The 20,020-nt window shown below is 26.8% G+C and overlaps 1 protein-coding gene across 1 annotated transcript in view; it reads right to left on the reverse strand.

Moving 5' to 3' along the window:
* Fim (plastin-2 fimbrin) overlaps positions 1-20,020 on the reverse strand; it is a 45,238-nt gene that overhangs the window by 7,347 nt on the left and 17,871 nt on the right. Inside the window, exon 2 of the mRNA XM_083101735.1 lies at positions 1,600-2,030. Within this exon, the coding sequence (XP_082957861.1) occupies positions 1,600-2,030 (431 nt within the window). The remainder of the gene's footprint in view (positions 1-1,599; positions 2,031-20,020) is intronic.

Raw genomic sequence — 20,020 nt, forward strand, 5'->3', positions numbered from 1 at the left:
TAGAATAACTAGATAAATCAGAGGAGCGCATTTTATATAGAAACATAGAAGAAAATTAATAATATACATATACAAAAGATAATATGATAATGGAGAATATAATAGAAAATAAGAAAATACGAGAAAAACAAGTTAGAGATGAAAAAGGAAAGAATTAGAAGTTAAAGAAACAATATTTGAGATATGTTTCACGCAAATAAAAAAGACATAAATATAAGGAATAAGATATAGCTAAGCAAATAGATATAAGGAATATGATAAAAGAGGCAATAAGAATTGAACAGATGTGAGATGTAGGGAAAAGGAAATTTGGAGAGATATTAAGAAAAAGATAAGATAGTTATTAAGATGGTTATTTGATTACCCTAATCTGAATGGTTTTATAAATTATAGAAGCTGAATGGAGGAAAAGTATTTAAGATAGATTCTAGATGTAGACTAGAGAATACCAGGATATATGATATGAGAGGAGTTGCAGGAGATAGTTAGCAAGTAGGACTGTACAGAAGACTTGGAATTTAAAATTAATTGGAGGAGAGAAGGGGAAGAAGATTGAGAAGATTGAAAGTAAAGAAATAATCAAAAAAGATTTAAGAAGATAAAGGGTTATTATAGAAAATAGAAAGAGAACATAAATGAATTTTTCATGGAGAAAGAATTAGATGAAATTGAGATAATATGGAAAAGAGAGGAAGAAATGCTGGATACTATGTGAAGAATAAGGAAAGAGAAAAGGAGAGGAAGAAGAGATAAATAAAAATCGAAAGTTCTACATAACAAATGATGCAAACTGATAAAAGCAGAAAGAATACCAGATTATCTGAAAAAATATTGGTCAGAATTAAGATGGAATAAATAACAAGATTTAAACTAGAAAATAAAATGGGAGAAAGTAGATATTGGAGGGATAAAGAGAGAAGAAAATGTAAGATATGTAGGAGAAAGAAAAAGATATAGGAACATGTTGGGAAAGATAATAGATTAGAAAAAAAGGAGGAGAAAAGTTAAAATGAAATGGAGAGAATATTAGGAAAAAAGAGAAAAGAAGAGAAATTAATGAAAAAAATATAGAGAAGAAAAGAGAGAAATCGAAGAAAAAAAGGAAAAGGGTGAAAAGAAAGAGAGATAAAAGAGAGAGAGAGGGAACAAAGAGGGAGAATGAGAAGTACTACGTACTATCGTGTGTGAGGAACTATGTACTCGGTAGATCTTCTAATTAGATTAAAATAGAAAGAGTGTGTTATGTGGGAAAATTTGAGGTAATGCGAGATTAATTTTAAGAAACTAATAATTGAATTGACATAAGTTAGTAGCTGGATAAGTTGCAAGCGTTAAAGTATCTTGTTTATTAATTGTATTTTTACAAGAAAAACCTAAAAAGACGCAGTAAATTTTCATTTATTTAGTCATAAATTTTCTATTTATTAAGAAATTATTTTTACTTATTAATTTAAATATGAGAATAAACATATTAAAATTAAATCTTAAAATACAATTAAAGCGTAATAAATGCAATTAGAAATTTATTTCATATTTAATCTTTCAAAAATATATTAATATTAGTAAAATAAAACAATAAAATAAAATATGAATATATACCAGAGCAATATTCCATCTTTGACTTTGTCATAAAGCGCCTTTCCCTCGGGATCAATAGGTAATAAGTGCTTCAAATCGGGATCATGTAAAAGATTGGTATTAATCCAATCGCTGAATGCCAACTGTTCCTCGAGCCTGACGGAATGTGTGGTACCTTCACTGGATGCTTCAGAAATCCCACCTAAAGTCTCAAGATTCTCCTTTTTCGAGACGACATGTTTAAACGTAGAACCTAGTTCATTAGCCTTGAGCTCCTTGCAAAGTTTCTCGAACTCCTCGAAGGAAAGACGACCTCTGTGCTCCAATCGCTGTTTATCATCGTATTCCTCGATCATTTGACGCACCTTGTAGCCTGGCATCTTAAAACCGCAAACGTCCAATGCATTTCGCAGTTCGGTAACATTGATGAAACCATCTCCGTTTGCGTCGATCTATCCAACGAAGAAAATGATCAGTTATTTCATTAATATAACATTAATAACACAGGCCTGCGAAATTTGAGCTTTTGTCAGTTACAAAAAGCAGAGTAGGTGAATCTGATAGATTTCAAAAAATTTGGTTTCTTCACAATAAATTCATGAAATTGGCCAAAATAGCGATTTTTGGGCCATTTAACTACAAATTACTCAAAAACCTGACGTGCTGGGGAAATTCTACAGCCAGATTCGTTTTCAGCGTCACAAAATCTTTCAGATTCACCTACTCTGCTTTTCGTAACTGAACCTCGCAGGCCTATGTAATTCGATAATATTATATGAAGATTAACTTGTTAGAGATAAAAATATTATTTTTCTATATTTTCAATTAAAAAATTTTCTCTGTACTAACATCAGTAATATAATACAATAAATAAATAATTTTATGAAGCAACATGTAAAATTTTCTTTTATTCTTTTCCATATTAATTTTTCATTTTGGCACTGGGTAACAATTGTGAATAACCATAGATAAATCAAATTTGCAACATCGCCTTTGGTAACATTGTAGCAATAGCTTTTCCGCAACACGATTTCTATGCGGAAGAAAATGTGTTCATTAAGGAAGGATGATTGCGTATACAACAGATAATAAAGTACAATTAATTTAATGATCATATTCATATAAAGAGCGTTAATAGATTTCGTAAAATATATCAAAAAAATAAAAGGGTAACATTGTTAGAATCAGAAAAAAAAGATGTGGAAATTATTTTTATCATAATGTGTTATTTTTAAGTTTATGATAATTTAATGATTCTGTGTGTCTGCCAAAAAACATTACATATATATATATATATATATATATATATATATATATATATATGCTGGGCCTGTTTGATATGAGATATAAACAATCATACCTCTTGATGGCTTCAATTTATCTATAATTGTTAAAAACTTTTGACGCATATACGTACTTTAACTTATATAAAATTCCAAAATTAATTCTAGTATTAAAACGAAGCATTAAAAATTACTTATTTAAAAACGTATTTTAAAAAATTACGTTTTTTTAATAAAAGAAATTAAAAAGTTTTTTAATATTTTTATTGTTCAAATTAATAAATTAAAAGTATATAAGTTTTATGTAGAATTTATATACTTTTTGTTCAATTTTTTTATAAAAGCTTTTTATAAACTCTTTTAAAAGATTTGGTCTAAAAAGATTTTTTACTTGCAACATGCATGTTAACATGGAATATTATAGTAATTTAAATTTACATTGCACGCGGGCGATATAACGAATAATAGAAAATGAGTAATTTCAAGATCGTTTTAATTAGTTCCTGTATGATTGCGCCCACCATTAAAGTTCCGTAAGAAATACATTGTGTAAGAAATAGACCCATGCCATTCTTGCAAAGTCGCAGAACTTACACGAAAGAAATACAAGCGAAAAACTCTACTAGAGACTAAGCATCGCTCATAATCATTCGCGTGAGAATAATAGACATATACAATAATGACGGGAACAATCTTGCGTGCAACTTCTTAGAAGGTGGAATTGCATCGTGGTTAATCAGTAGTTCCTTATACTATTCTAGAGAAATGCTGCCATAAATGCAATGCCGTATGTACGAATCGCCAGCTAATTAGCATTTAATTTTTATCGTAAATGTCGGATAATCATAAATTTAAAATCTATTCCATTTTTGTTATCGAGAGTATATGATAATGATGTTAAATAGATACGATCAGTTCCCGATTTATGAAGAAGATAAGGTAAGTATAAATCAATCTCCGTTTATCATATATAGATATATATATACACACATACATACATACACAAGATGATATGATGTTACATTTTCCTTGATTACGAGATGTAGACTAGCAAAAGAAAACTTGCATTAAAAAAAAAGACCAGTTTTTGAAATTCTCCTCGTGTTCACTTTTATTGATTCAACACATTAAATACAAAATCGAAGATATGCCAGAAGTGCGCGTTGAAGATACTAAAAAAAATTGAAGTTGAGAGTACTCACAAATTTAAATCTTGGAATTCCTAAAAGAATTCATCCATAATGTCCTATTCTTTATATCTTATAAATTTCCACATTGTCAAAGAAAGAAAAAAAATTACTAAGGAAAAAGTATCATATCATCACGACATGAAAGAACATACTAGGACTGTCATCAATATGTAACTTATCAAATCTTATCAACTGTATGATAAAATAGAAAATAGGTGAAAAATATCCAGAAAAAATCAATCGACACAATACAAGCAACATTTAGAAACGAAAAGATTATGCTTAATAAATTAACTAAAATATGCTAAAATAAATTAAAAATAAAATTTCTCTTTCTCTCTCTTTAAAAAGTAAATAATTTATAATACTAAAATCTTTTAAGTTAAAATTAAGATTGTATATTGTATATTGTATATTGTATTATTATATTGTATTATGCTAATATAGTATAGATATTCTCAAGTTTTGAAATAATTTGTATTAAAATATATGTATAATATTATTTATAACTGTAATTATTTATAATATTAAAATAAAATAAATTGATAACAACACACTTTCGATTTTATTTTCGAAGCAATTCAGTTTCTAGTTTATGTTATACGTATTAGGCATTTGACAAATTCATCAGGATCAGTAATATAATGAAATAATCGTTTCTCCCATGTTTCGATATCATTACTAAATGCTAGCAGAGAAACTGAAGAATTTTTACAATACAACATATATGGTTTGTCAAAAATATAATTCGATTTTATACATGTATCTCTCTATTGCAAATTTTTCGTAAGAGAGGAACGCAAGATATTATGATAGTAAAGATAAGACACATAATTTAGCTAATACACATAAGAAGCAATTAAAAAATATTTATGCTAAAATTTTGATATATTAAAAATGACAAGAACTATTCTAAAGATACTTTAAGACAAAATTCAAATGAATATGTTACTTTTTGACTTATCTGACTAAGAAACATAAAGTTTCATGTCATATATGTATGTATGTATATAAGTATGTATATATGTGTACACACACGCACGCACGCACGCACACCGCCCCCCCCCCCCCCACAGAGAGAGAGAGAGAGAGAGAGAGAGAGAGAAAGAGAGAGAGAGTGCTTCTAACCATCTGTACAGGCCTTTTTTAAAAAAAGGGATTTTATCTAAAATCGTTAGCCTTTTAAAAAAAGTAGATTTTATCTAAAATCGTTAAAATCTTGATGACTAAATCGGATATGTTCTATTACGTATATGGTGCTCTATTATATGGTGATATTTTCAGTTTCCAGTGCCGATCGGAAATGAGCTATCCAGACTGCAAGTTAAATTTTTTAAGTGGAACATGCTACTTTTTATTGCAAATTCGGATTCCCCGATGAAAAATAAGAAACTTTTGTCCCGAATATTTTTTCTTAAAATGCTTTCATTGACCTTAAAATGATTGTTAAAGTGTGATTAATGAATAGGATGTAGTTAGATAAGAAATGAACTATCTAAATCTGAAATCGAATTTTTTGAATTATATGTACACATAACACTTTTAATTGTAAATTTTGATTACATATGAATATGAACAGAGTAATCTTATTTACAAAAATGAATAAACAGTTTCAAGCTAAGTATGTTCAAGTTCAGCATTATGTAAAATTTTAAGATATATATAAGATTTTAAGAAGAATTTAAGATATATATAAGATATATATAAGATATATGTTATATATAAGATATATGTATATAAGAAATACGAAAACAATTTTTCAGACTAAAATTGCATCAAGCAGGAAATAAGATAGTGACTTCAATTTAACTTTAAATCAAGGGTAAATTAATTAATTCAAGGTTAAATTTATTTTCCTAAATGGAAACTCGTCTTTTTCCTTTTTGTTTCAAAGTAATTACTTTCTCTTTTTGTCCCCCTCTTAATATTTTTATCCTATTGTTAAATGTATGCACGATTTTCGAGATATTTCACTTTAAAGATCAGACTTAATCAGATACAGTTTAATTAAATGATTCAAGCAAAAATGTTGAGTTTAAACAACTACTACTAGATGTATAACGCATTTTGATAGTTTCCAAATAAGTTTCCAAAGAAGTTTATAAAAGCATCAATCAAATCAAATATTTCTAAAAGATTTACAAATCTTTTCTTATCTTAGTTTTCTTTAATTTCCATATATTGTACATATTTTGAGTATGCATTTGCAATAAGCAGCTACCTATATTTTTTCTTGAAAACAACTAGTGTTTTCTTTACATTATTTGTTTGTTCTCATTACTTTGTGCATAGAAGTAAGATAACTGAAAAATGAATAATTTATAACACATATTTCATATATGTGTATACACACACACACACACACACACACACACACACACACACACACACACACACACACACACACACACACACACATATATATAACTAAAATATATAATATCTCGTAAACAATTCAATTTTTGACCATTCTATTTTCATAATTTTTTACATCGAAGAATTGATAATTTATAAAACAAATAGAATGGTTTTATTTTAAAACAATTAAGTTGATCTTCGTATATCCTTGGCTCTTATACTCAAGATCAAACTAATATCCTTATCTTTTTCTCTTCGATTCAAATAACTTCTGTATAAAATGTCTTGTTATAATGCATACCTTCAAAAATAACAGCTTGTGATACTTTAAATGCCCCATCCTGTATGCATGTATGTGTAATATTACACACAGAGTATATATGCATACGTTTAATAAAATATTTTTTTAAAAATTTAGTTATTTTATTATATTTATTTCAAATTTTATTTTTTCTGTAAAATCATTTTATTTCACCACGAATGTAAAACGCACAAGAAATTTCTTCAAAATTATTCCATAAGTGTTATAACGAACATGCTATAATTTTGTAAACAACATAAAAGAATAAAAGTCGAATAATCGAAAATTTAGATTATTAGAGTGCCAAACATTGTATTGCAAAAGTGTACACTTATTGTCATTGTATGTTTATGCAAAGAAGTTGCGTGATATCTTCAGAATGCGACGCGACGCAATCGGCCATGCAAATGGAAATAAAAATACGCGTTCTTCACCGCACATATCATCCTGCGCGATGGAATCCGAAAAGTGGATAATAAATAAAAATCTATCACAAACTTATCAAAAACAAATATATTTGTTATTCCCCTCCTAATAAAATTTCTTTTTATCCTTTCTCATATATTGAATTATAATAACAAAAAGATAGTTGAGAGAGAGATAGATACAGAGAGGGAGAGAGAGACAAATACATGCTCTGTGAATCATGTCGTATTAATCACATCATATGTAATTAAATATTTATACAATGTATAATTATTATATCGATTTCTTAGGAAATCGCTTTTTGAATTATCCAAATATCCCGATAGGTCATATTTTTATTAGAATATAAAAATAAAATAAAAAATAATTAAATCCAAATATATATATATATATATATATATATATACATTTAATAATCGTATTTTTATACATATCTTATATACAGAATTATTACAAATATATGTGTGTGTGTGTGTGTGTGTGTGTGTGTGTGTGTGTGTGTATATATAATATAAAGAGAGAAGAAAAATAATAAAAAATGTGAACGTATTTTATGGTCAAAATAAGAAAAATATAAAAAATACGAAAATGGTTAATATAAAGACTGAATAAAGATTTTATGTTTGTATGTTCAATTTTATATCCGATAAATTGAAATAATATATTTTACTAAAAAACATAAAAATTTAAAAATTTATTATTGTTCTAAAAATCTTGGTTACTGGACATTATGCGCAATATTATGTAACATATATATGAAACACAATTTTTTATATATATTGGTCTTAACCGCGTATGCTGTTCCAGGTCACATATATAGTACATGCCACTTAAAATGCATACACCTGCCACTGCCGGTGTACCAAAAGAAACTGTAACCATACTCGTATAATAACTATCTCATAATAAGTAAAGTGCATTTCTGAAGTATACTGATACTGAAGTATTCCTCTAATTGTTTTTTAGTAAAAGACAAAATATACAAAAATAGTACTATAGTGTATTCCAGAAAGACTATTGCATATAATTGTTAATTATAATTAAAACAAAGCAGCGGAAGTATTTGATAATTCGAAAGAAATAGGCACACGTATCTCGAAACTTTACTGATATAGAGCTCTTTTAGGAAGATCACTTATCGTTTCCTGTCTGTCAAACGTTAAAACAACTGCAGATATCATACATGAGAAGGGGAAATACGTATCATCCTATGTGCACACATGTGAAATCCACATAGAATTTAATGCGCACAATTCTACATATTTAATACAAAATTCATATATATATATATATATATATATTTGATATATTTATTCAAACTTCTTTTTCAATGTTCTATTGTTCCATTGTTTTCTTGATTCATGAAGCTATTTATTACAAATCGATTGCATTTGATCGTGTAGATTTTTATTTAGACTTTAATTGATTTATTAATTTTTGACTCATGAAATGCGAGTACATATTGCAATTTAATTTATTTTTTTTCTTCGTACCGCTTACTGCACACGTCAGTCTCATACATCTTCCTCTTAATCAAACCAAATAAATATAAATTAGTTATTATTCAAGAAAAGCAATTCTCTTTATGAAACATAATTGTTCTGATAATGCTCGTGAAGAAAAAAATGCGGTCGATTTTTTTCAGAATTTAATCGCTACTTTATTTGGGCAGCAAAATATGAGGCACTCTGTAGAGCCTAGAGCCCACTCTCGGGGTCAAACTTCTCTCTCTCTCTTCGCTTTTATCCTGAGAACTGGTTTCACCCGGCATCACATTGCACATGTCCCTATCCTGTGTGTACCCGCGAAAATCACGATTGGATTACGCGGAGAGAGAAACAACAAAAAGAAAAAAAATATCAACGTATTGTAGATACACACTTCTAACACATTAATAGATAATCTAAAGATTAGGGCGAATGCCCATGTACATTATGCGGAAGCTTGCGTAAAAAAAGTAATAACACATTGGCCTGCGTCATAATAACATCGGTGCATTTTTGAAGCGCATTATTCGGATCGCCTCTTCAGATGTACGCGCGTTTTCTTCTTGATAAGTTATAAAAACTTTCTTAAAACATATGAATATTAATTGCTTGATGCAATTTTCATAACATATAGATTACTTGCTACTGAAATATTATATTATTAAAATGGCGGCTATAATTTTATTAAAATTATGCAAACACTCCTTTTGATATCTATCCTGTGAGATCAATAGAAACGATTCTTTTTCTTACTTTCTTGCTTTATTTTTTATCCTGTTTGATTTATAATTGTGCGTTCTCAAAAAAACATTAGCTATCAAAATCTTGTTCATCAATATGTAATTACAAACAATCGTTTAACTGCTTATGATTCGATTTTCCAAGCATTTCATAGAGGCATTTCAATGTTGCCGTTTTTATAAAATAGATAATTAGATATATTAAATCGATAGATTTGCGTGCATTTCTCGAACGTGCTTCTAAAAATAAAACAAATGGCCATGAGTAAAAATGTGATTCTGCGAATACATATCTTACAATCGATTATTCAATTTCCTCACTTTCAAGGCAATGTCATATAGCTATGCCATCTTAAGATTCTTCCCACATATTTATGTGCACACATGTATATTGGATTCGAAAGCAGCATTACTGTATTAGATCATATAGACAAATCAACAAGCAAGCAGACCGCAATCTTCAAGGTTTTTAATTTGTATATTCAAATTATTCTAATATACATATAATCTACAAATCCTTTCTGTCTCTCTTGTGATAAATAAAAAACAGATTTAAATATTATTTATGATGAAAAAAATATACGAGACAAAAGAAAGCGGAAAAGAAAGATAAATAATTATTTTGAGAGAGAAAGATCATGTTATGTTAATATTATTTATTTCAAGAGATCATGTTATATTAATATTATTTATTCTTATTGTCATTTCCCCAATATTGTCTCTCTCTCACTCTTTCCCTCTTCTCCCCCTCTTTCTCTCTCTCTCTCTCTCTCTCTCTCTCTCTCAATAAAGTCATTATACACAAATTATGATAAATTATAACATTCAAGTTATTTTAGACACATCTTGTGGAATTTATATAATCATTGTTAAATTTTGAATTATAATATTTCGATACTATCACAAGAAAAAGACCAAACAGTATTTTTCAACAGCAGTAACACTTAATTTACTTTTAAAATGAAAAATATGTTACACATGTTTCAGTGGCTGAAAAGCCACTATCGTGCATAGAGTAACATCTACATTATACCACCAGTTATCTCATATACACAAAGATAACGCACGATTAAATGTCATTAGAATACGCGTTCGAAGGTCAACTTTGCTTTCTTAATATCAGACTGTATATAAGCAACAATCTTTGATAATTAAGATCAACAAACAATATAAATATTACAATGTTGTCTCAAATTAAATTCGAATAATATGAAACAAATAATGTAAATAAAACAGTGTTTATTAAAGTTTCTAATTTTATTGATTTTAATGTATAATTAATAATTTATTTTCTTGATATCTTAAAATTTAGTATGAATATTTGAACGCTTCTTCAGACAACATCTGGGATTGATAGACAAGAGTTGTATAAGTTCATGACATTGACCATGATCACAATACTTTTATTGATAGCGTCAATAATCGTCTCGTTGTGATTTTCAACGGTTATCTATATTCATCTTTGCTGAATTCAAAATGTTTATTTTTATTAAAAAATATGAATATATTTGCAACGTGTAGCTATATATCTTTTCTTAAAAATAACTTTGTATTTTTTTTATACATAAATAACTTCTCTTTTATTAAAATATTTTGTAAAAAATATTTAATAAAATATTCATTTTTCGATTATCTTATCTTAATACTTTTATGTACAAAATAATGAGAGGAGTCAATTGGTGTAAAGAAAAAACATAGTTGTTTCGAAGAAAAAATATGTAATTTGCAATTAACAATTACATATTTTTTATTAAAAATAACTATGTATTTTTCTTTACACCAATTGATTCCTCTTATTATTTTGTACATAAAAGTATTAAGGTAAGATAATCGAAAAATGAATATTTTATTAAATATTTTATTGTTTATGTAAAATTAAGAAATGATTTCAAGCCTCATAACTCGGAAAGTACTTAATGAAAACTAACTTAATTATAGTGTTTTGAAAAGCTCTTGAGATGAGCTACAAGAATATGCAAAAGTATATAGGGTGTCCCATTTAAAAAGTTGGAGGTGACTTTCACGTAATCTTCAGGTGACTCTTTAAGTTCTTACTGTTCAAGGTCAAACTAATGACACCATCTTATGTCCTCCTCGAAGCCATACAACTTTTGTCTGAAACACTTTCTAGTAAAACTCTTCCTTATCGAGCGTGTCCAGACTTTTTTAACACCCAGTATATATATACAGGGTGTTTCATTTTAATCCGACCAATCGAATATCTCGAAAACCAAGCCCGGGAGAGAAAAATATTTCAGACAAAAGTTGTTTGGTTTCGAGGGGGCCATAAGATGGTGACAATGATTTGACCTTGAACAGTCATTTGAAGGTCACATAAAGGTCACCTTAAATTTCTTAAATGGAATACCCTATATATTTTTGCACATTCTTGTAGCTGACATCGAGAGCTTTCCAAAACACTATAATTAAGTACCTTTTCGTTAAGTACTTTTTGAGTTATGAGGCTTGAAATAATTTCTTAATTCTACATAAACCGTAAAATATCTAGTAAAATATTCATTTTTCGATTATCTTACCTTAATACTTTTACGTACAAAATAATGAGAGGAATCAATTGGTGTAAAGAAAACACATAGTTGTTTTGAAGAAAAAATATGTAATTTGCAATTAACAATTCCATATTTTTTCTTAAAAACAACTATGTGTTTTTTTTACACCAATTGATTCCTCTCATTATTTTGTACATAAAAGTATTAAGGTAAGATAATCGAAAAGTGAATATTTTACAAGATATTTTACGGTTTATGTAAAATTAAGAAATTATTTCAACCCTCATAACTCGAAAAGTACTTAACGAAAAGGTACTTAATGATAGTGTTTTGGAAAGCTCTCGAGATAAGCAACAAGAGTGTGCAAAAATATATAGGGTGTTCCATTTAAAAAAATTGAAGTGACCTTCACGTGACCTTCAAATGACTCTTCAAGGTCAAACCAATGATACCATCTTATGGCCCCCTCGAAACCAAACAACTTTTGTCTGAAATATTTTTCTCTCCCGGGCTTGGTTTTCGAGATATTCGACTGGTCGGATTAAAATGAAACACCCTGTATATATATATATATATGTATGAATGTATATTTTTTTCCTTTTTGTTTATGTATTTAACGTCTTATCAAAATGCCGAATATGCAGTATACATTTTTCATTGTAATTCGTAGTAACAAAAAAAAAAATGTATTATGGAAAGAAATGCTATCCTTACGAAAGCCATTTAGTTCTTTTTAGTACAAATATTTAATGCATTTCAAATATTTAGTACATACATTTTCAAATCTACTATTTGAAATTTAAGTGGCTCTTTATTTTTCTTCGTATAAATGAAAAACATTAACGTAAAGAAACGTAAACAAAAAGAAACAATAAGAAAAACATTTCAAAAAATTTTGAATAAAAACATAATTATAAAATAGAAATGTCGAGGAATTTTTTTCATAAAATTTGATTAGACAGCTTGTATTATTAAAATTAATTTTGTAGGATAATATTCAGACAAATGATGATTTTAGCATAAATCTGAATGTTTTTAATTATTACTCGTACAATTTCTACACAATTATTTCCAGAAAAAATTCTACATATAATCTAAAAAATAAAATATATTAAATAAATAATATATTAAAAATATTTAATATATTATTAAATAAATATATTATTAAATATATTAAAAATAAATTACAATTTAAAAATGTATATAATTATATATAAATAAAATATATATATATTTTTTGTATTAATATAAACTATGTATTAATATATACTATGTATTAATAACTCTCTATTAATATATACTATGAATAGGAAAAATGATAAGAAGAATAGTTAAAGGATAATTAGAAGAATAATTTTCGTATTGCTTTTTTAGAAAGAAATTTGAAAAATTAAAAAATTGCCTATATTTATATATATAATTATATATAAATTTATGTATAATTATTTATAGATAACTTTTATAGATTCCATTTTCTAAAAAAATAATGCAAATATTATTTTTTAAATTATATTTTTATTATTTTTCTTGTACAAGATATTTCAGAAAAAATGGCCCAAATTTTAAGAGTATCTATAAATCATAAGAATGAAGAAAAGACATGAATGTTGAACCCTGGAACTCTGGAAACGCTTTTTTTCAAAATTATAAACATTTTTTAGTTGCAACAAATAACATGCCTCATATCGACATCTTATGAATTGTACTTTTATTCACTAATTACATAGCCTATACGTTCTCTCGATTTAAACTTGTTGGATTTTTAAGAACATCTTACAACTTTTGTTTACGATACTCCTGTTATTGTTGAAGTACTTTGAAATCATATTATCGTTTTGTGTGACAAAGTACGAAATATTCCGGAAATTTTTGAATGCCTTTAACAATTCATGAGACATTGATATGAGATATGAATTTTAATGCGGAAGAAAGTCGCTAACAATTTCTCTAATAAAATGTTCTTATAATGTTTATTGTAAATAAAAAAGTGTTTATAATTTAGTAACAAAGCGTTTCCATACTCATGTTTATATGAGTTTTTTTTATTCTTGATGAGTAATATATGCTCTTAAAGTTCCCATTTATTTCTGAAACACTTCGAAACTATGTATACAGATTATACAAAACAAAGAAATATTTATGTGGACATAATATATATGGATTATTTTTCGGGATGTAATATTTTATTTTATATACAAATTTGTCTAATGTGAAATTTCGCGCGTAGAACACTTTAGATATTGAAGAACAATATCCTTATTTAAGTCAGATTTATAAGAGAAAATTTTGTACAAAATTTTGTAATTATTTATTAAAAATCTTGAGCTTTTTCTAATATAGATATAAAAAAACCTAAATCAATTAATGCATTATTTTAATATATTTGTATAATGTGAACATACTTTATACATATATTAGACATGTATATAAATTTACATATACATGTATATATGTATATATGTTTATATAGGGTGTTTCATTTGAAGTGATGCAGCTGAATATCTGTTAAAGTAAAAAAGATGGAAAAAATGTTTCAGACAAAAGTTGTTTGACTCGAAGGGGGACATAAGATGATGCCATTGGTTTGACCTTGGATAATTGTTTGAAAAGGACACCTTTAATTTTTTAAACGGAATCCTCTATTTTTTATTACTTATTCTTATAGTTTATCTCGAGAACTTTCCAAAATACTAAACAAAATATTTCTTCATTGAGTACTTGTTAAGTTATAAGGCTTGAAATAATTTCTTAATTTTACATAAACCGTAAAATATCTTGTAAAATATTCATTTTTCGATTATCTTACCTTAATACTTTTACGTACAAAATAATGAGAGGAATCAATTGGTGTAAAGAAAACACATAGTTGTTTTGAAGAAAAAATATGTAATTTGCAATTAACAATTCCATATTTTTTCTTAAAAACAACTATGTGTTTTTTTTACACCAATTGATTCCTCTCATTATTTGTCATTGTACATAAAAGTATTAAGGTAAGATAATCGAAAAGTGAATATTTTACAAGATATTTTACGGTTTATGTAAAATTAAGAAATTATTTCAACCCTCATAACTCAAAAAGTACTTAACGAAAAGGTACTTAATGATAGTGTTTTGGAAAGCTCTCGAGATAAGCTACAAGAGTGTGCAAAAATATATAGGGTGTTCCATTTAAAAAAATTGAAGTGACCTTCACGTGACCTTCAAATGACTCTTCAAGGTCAAACCAATGATATCATCTTATGGCCCCCTCGAAACCAAACAACTTTTGTCTGAAATATTTTTCTCTCCCGGGCTTGGTTTTCGAGATATTCGACTGGTCGGATTAAAATGAAACACCTTGTATATATATATATATATATATATATATATATATATATATATACAGGGTGAATTTTAATGGTTGTGTCAATCTTTTTATCATGCGGGAGATTACCGATTGCAATTTTAACAAATTGATCGATACATAGATGTCAGTTAATTGGATCGACCGTATCGAAGGCCGAAATATAATGTGTACAATTAAAGCAAGTTAAAAGCTGAAATTATATAGTATGGATTTATTATTATTGTTAAAGCTACGCACTTATTATTATTATTATTATTATTATTATTATTATTAAATATATATATTATTATATTTATTATTATTATTATTATTATTATTATTATTAAAGCTACGTATACATATATAATATATTAAAGCAGTAAGAATACATATTTAAAAATTCAGTTCAAATTTAACACTTTAACGTTTTATGTAAAACTTTATTTCAAATTCCGCATTTATTTTTATGATAAAAATTTTTAATATTGTTATACGCTAAAGGTATGTAGTATTTCTGCCTTCTTGAAATAAAATCACGCAATTGTTCCACAAGAAATACATTCTTATGAAACAATTGCGTAATTTTATTTTAAGAAGGAAGAAAATTTTTTGCTCCATATTTTTAGCATATAAAACAATAAAAATTTATCATAAAAATAAATGCGGAATTTGAAATAAAGTTTTACATAAAACGTTAAAGTGTTAAATTTGAATTGAATTTTTAAATATGTATTTCTTCCGCTTTAATATATCGAATATGTATAATAATAAATCCCTAATTTGATTACAGTAGAATAATAATAATAATAATAATAATAATAATAATAAATGCGTAGCTTTAATAATAATAATAAATCCACACTACATAATTTCAACTTTTAACTTGCTTTAATTGTACACATTATATTTCGGCCTTCGATACAGTCGATTCAATTAACTGACATCTATGTATCAATCAATTTATTAAAATTGCGATCGGTAATCTCCCGTATGATAAAAAGATTGACACAACCATTAAAATTCACCCTGTATATATATATATATATATATATATATATATATATATATATATATATATATATATGTATACTCCCCTCGTTTGAGATTTGCAAAAGAAAATATCGAAATGTTTTATCAATCAATAAATCAAAGCAAAGAAATCTTTGTTCTTTCCAATCTGGTTAGTCAATTAATTCAAAATTTTCGTAATAAATTTCGTAGTAAGTTTCAAACAGAATCGTATCTAGAGTATCATGTAATTGATTTTTATGCACATTATTATTACTATGATTTTGAAAATTTTTAACTGATAAAATGCATTTGAACATACTTATAGAGATAAACATTGTTTACTTTTGAAATGTATTTCACTATATGTGAATATTTGCCGCATTTATTTTCAATACTCTGTAATATTAAATATTATAAAAAATAAATTGATATAGATATTTCTGAAATAATATAATATATAATTATATTATTATTCTAAAGCGATGCATATAAGTGTGTAATTATTATTACTCTCTCTCTCTCTCTCCCTCTCTCTCTTTCTCCCTCTCTCTCTCTCTCTCTCTCTCTCTCTCTCTCTCTCTCGCATGCATGTTCGTTCACTCTTTCTTTCAATTTAAACGATACGAATTAAAACAAAGAGATCTTCATTAATTATAATTACTGGTAATACTAAAAAAAATAATGAATGTAATTTATGATGAGTTTTATATGATAAATATACCAGTAAAATTTTTACACAATCCCTCTTATATTCTTGTGTCTCTATTATATTTTAATATCTAGAAACCGTATAATTATATTATCAAATAAATATCAGATTTTTTAAAATCAGTTCATCATATAACATCTAAAACTTGTGAACAAAATATAAAATTAATAGAAATTAGAAATATTTATTGATGATATGCAATATATTTAGCATTTATAATAATTATATTTAAAATATAATACAGACCACAGTGAAACGCAGAGCTATAATATCGCATCATCACTTTTCTATTGTGTGCAGGCATCACGTCTTACTCGTATTACACGCGTCGTTGATCCGCGCGTGATTCGATTCACAACTCGCGTGTGTGAAAGTGAAACCTGACGCGGAAAGAGGTTAATGATAGGCATAAATTATCGGCAGTGGGCGATGACGAGTAAATTGATTGACGTGTGCCACGCTGAGTTTATAATCTCGCTAATCCTTTATAATTTGAGCAATTAAATGCGTAAATTATTATATTACAAAAATAATCATGTTACAAAAATACATCAAGAGTATTTTTGCATAGTCATAAAGATATACGTCACAAAGGTTAATGATTAAACATGGCTTGACGGCGCATAAATTATCGAATTACCTTGATGAGATAGCTTTCACCAATCCATACAACATTGGTAATGTTGCTGCAATGTTCTGTGATGCATGGGAAGAATTTAGAATACAGTATTTTTTAAATAATAAATTATTATTAAAACATTTTTCTCAATTCTTTCATGTAAATACTCTTTCTTTAGAAGAAAATAAAGGATGTTTATTAAAAATAAATCTCGAAATAAGATTTATTTAATCATTTGATATTGCACCAAAAAAATTGGTGCGTTGTACTATATTGATACAGTTTCAAAAAGAAATTAATCTTTTTTAAAATTTCCACTCTATTATTCGCGCATTTAATTCTTATTAACCTTAGGTAATAAATTATGTTTTACTCAGAGTCACATTTTCTTCCACGTAAATATACGATATGTAATATTATTATGAATCATACTGTGTCATTGAAAATATCCTTTGATACATGATTTCATTTTCTAGAGTCATGAACGGTTATGATAATCTTTTCGATGATTCAAAATTATATGCGAATATTATTGATTTTCTCCCTCGTAGATCATTAGATATATGTATGTATATATTGAAGCGGTACGACTCTATTTATGAATCATGGTTCGTAAATCTCGAACAAACAAAGCAATTTTCTCTTTTATATATTATTTATCCTTATTTTGAAAGCGAATGTTTTCTTCGAAAAATATTCTGCGCATATTACTCATTAGCTTTCGACCTTGGAAGCAATGATGAGAAGAGAACAAAACATAATTGTTTTACAGAAACAAAACAATATTTATTTTGCGCCATTACGAAAAATATTACAAGAAATTTCATAAAAAATTTAATAACATCAAAAAAGTCTGCATTTTTGAAAAAAAAACTCCAGTGACAATTTTTAATTTATTTTACAAAGAAAAAATCGCAGAAAAAAGAAAAATGATTGTTGAAAGTTTTTTTTATATCAAATTTTATATCACATCAAAATGATTAGAACTAGAGAATTACTATGTAAATATAAATGTATTATGCATTGCATAGTGAAGAAAATGAATGAAAAAGTAATGTTAAATAAGATCTCAATCAAAGCATTTGTTTCAAAATTCACGGAAGTGAAATTAGCACGACTCTTAATGAGTCATTGATTTCAAATGTAATGAAACGGTGACGTCAAATCAAACATTCATAAGTTCCAACTGAATGACTCATGTCATTGACGTACTCTTATAATCAATCAACAGCACATCGATAGCGGAGCATTTTTTTTCACAATCGCAGACTATATTCGACGCTATCAATCTCGATTTCCCGAAGAGAGAAAGAGAAAGAGGGAGAAAGAGAGAAAAAAAAGATAGAGAGTCGTTATTGAGCATCGACGGTGCCATGATAAATATCAGCATAAAATACTTTATTCATGTTAGCTAAATTTTCTTGAAGATGCCATATAAAGTAATGTTTTGCAGTTCCTTCGTTAAGATAATCATTTATCACTTTTGAGCAATCAAAAAATCGATATTAATATAGATTGTAGAGCGCGCGAATGCGAACTGAATTATCTTTCAGCAACACATCTAAATATATGATAAAAGATGCATATACAGGATACACGAATAGTATCGGAAATCTTTAAAATATTTCGGAAAATAAACATTTTTCAAATAAATATTAAATGATATAAAATATTAAGTGATGCATTATATCGCAATGTTAATTTGTACGTGTGTTTGTTTTTGTGTATTTTTTTATCTTGGAGCATTTAAAACTCGTCACATAAAAATCATCTTAAAATTTTTTAATTGGAATCTCCATTTTTGATTGTGCATTTTTGTAGCTAATCTCGAGCTTTTCAAAGCACTATGAGCTTTATTAAGTTAAGAGAGTTATAAGCCACAATATATACATATATATACAATACAATATATATATACATACATACAGAGTGTTGCAGAGCGACCGTATCAGGCGTTTATTTTGAAAAATATTCATTTCGATTCACATATTCATTTTCGTGAAAAATATTTTATACAAAAATTGCAGGATTTTAAGTGACGTATTAAATAGTAATATTAGGATGATCTTGAATAGCATTGTTAAGCTCACGTAGATCATCTTAAAATTCTTAACTGGAAATCACAATTTTTTATTACATGTTCTTATAGCTTATTTTCAGAGCTTTCCAAAACATTATAATTTAGCATTTTTTTATTAAATACTTTTCGAGTTATGAGGCTTGAAATAATTTATTAATTTTACACATGAAAGGATCATTGGAAATAATGTAATCGACCAAAACTAGCCAGAATTTTTGTTTATTAATTACGACGTTTCGACCATATGGTTGTGGTCCTTTTCAAGTATATACGGGAATATGAAATTACAAATTAATAAACAAAATTAATTAATAAACAAAAATTCTGGCTAGTTTTGGTCGATTACATTATTTCCAATGATCCTTTGATTAATTGACTAGCGATATTAAATAATTTATGA

This window comes from Camponotus vicinus, unplaced genomic scaffold (assembly GCF_025532165.1).
Source record: "Camponotus vicinus isolate PSW18456_S1 unplaced genomic scaffold, iyCamVici1.0 SCAF_1, whole genome shotgun sequence".
Taxonomy (NCBI): Eukaryota; Metazoa; Arthropoda; class Insecta; order Hymenoptera; family Formicidae; genus Camponotus; species Camponotus vicinus.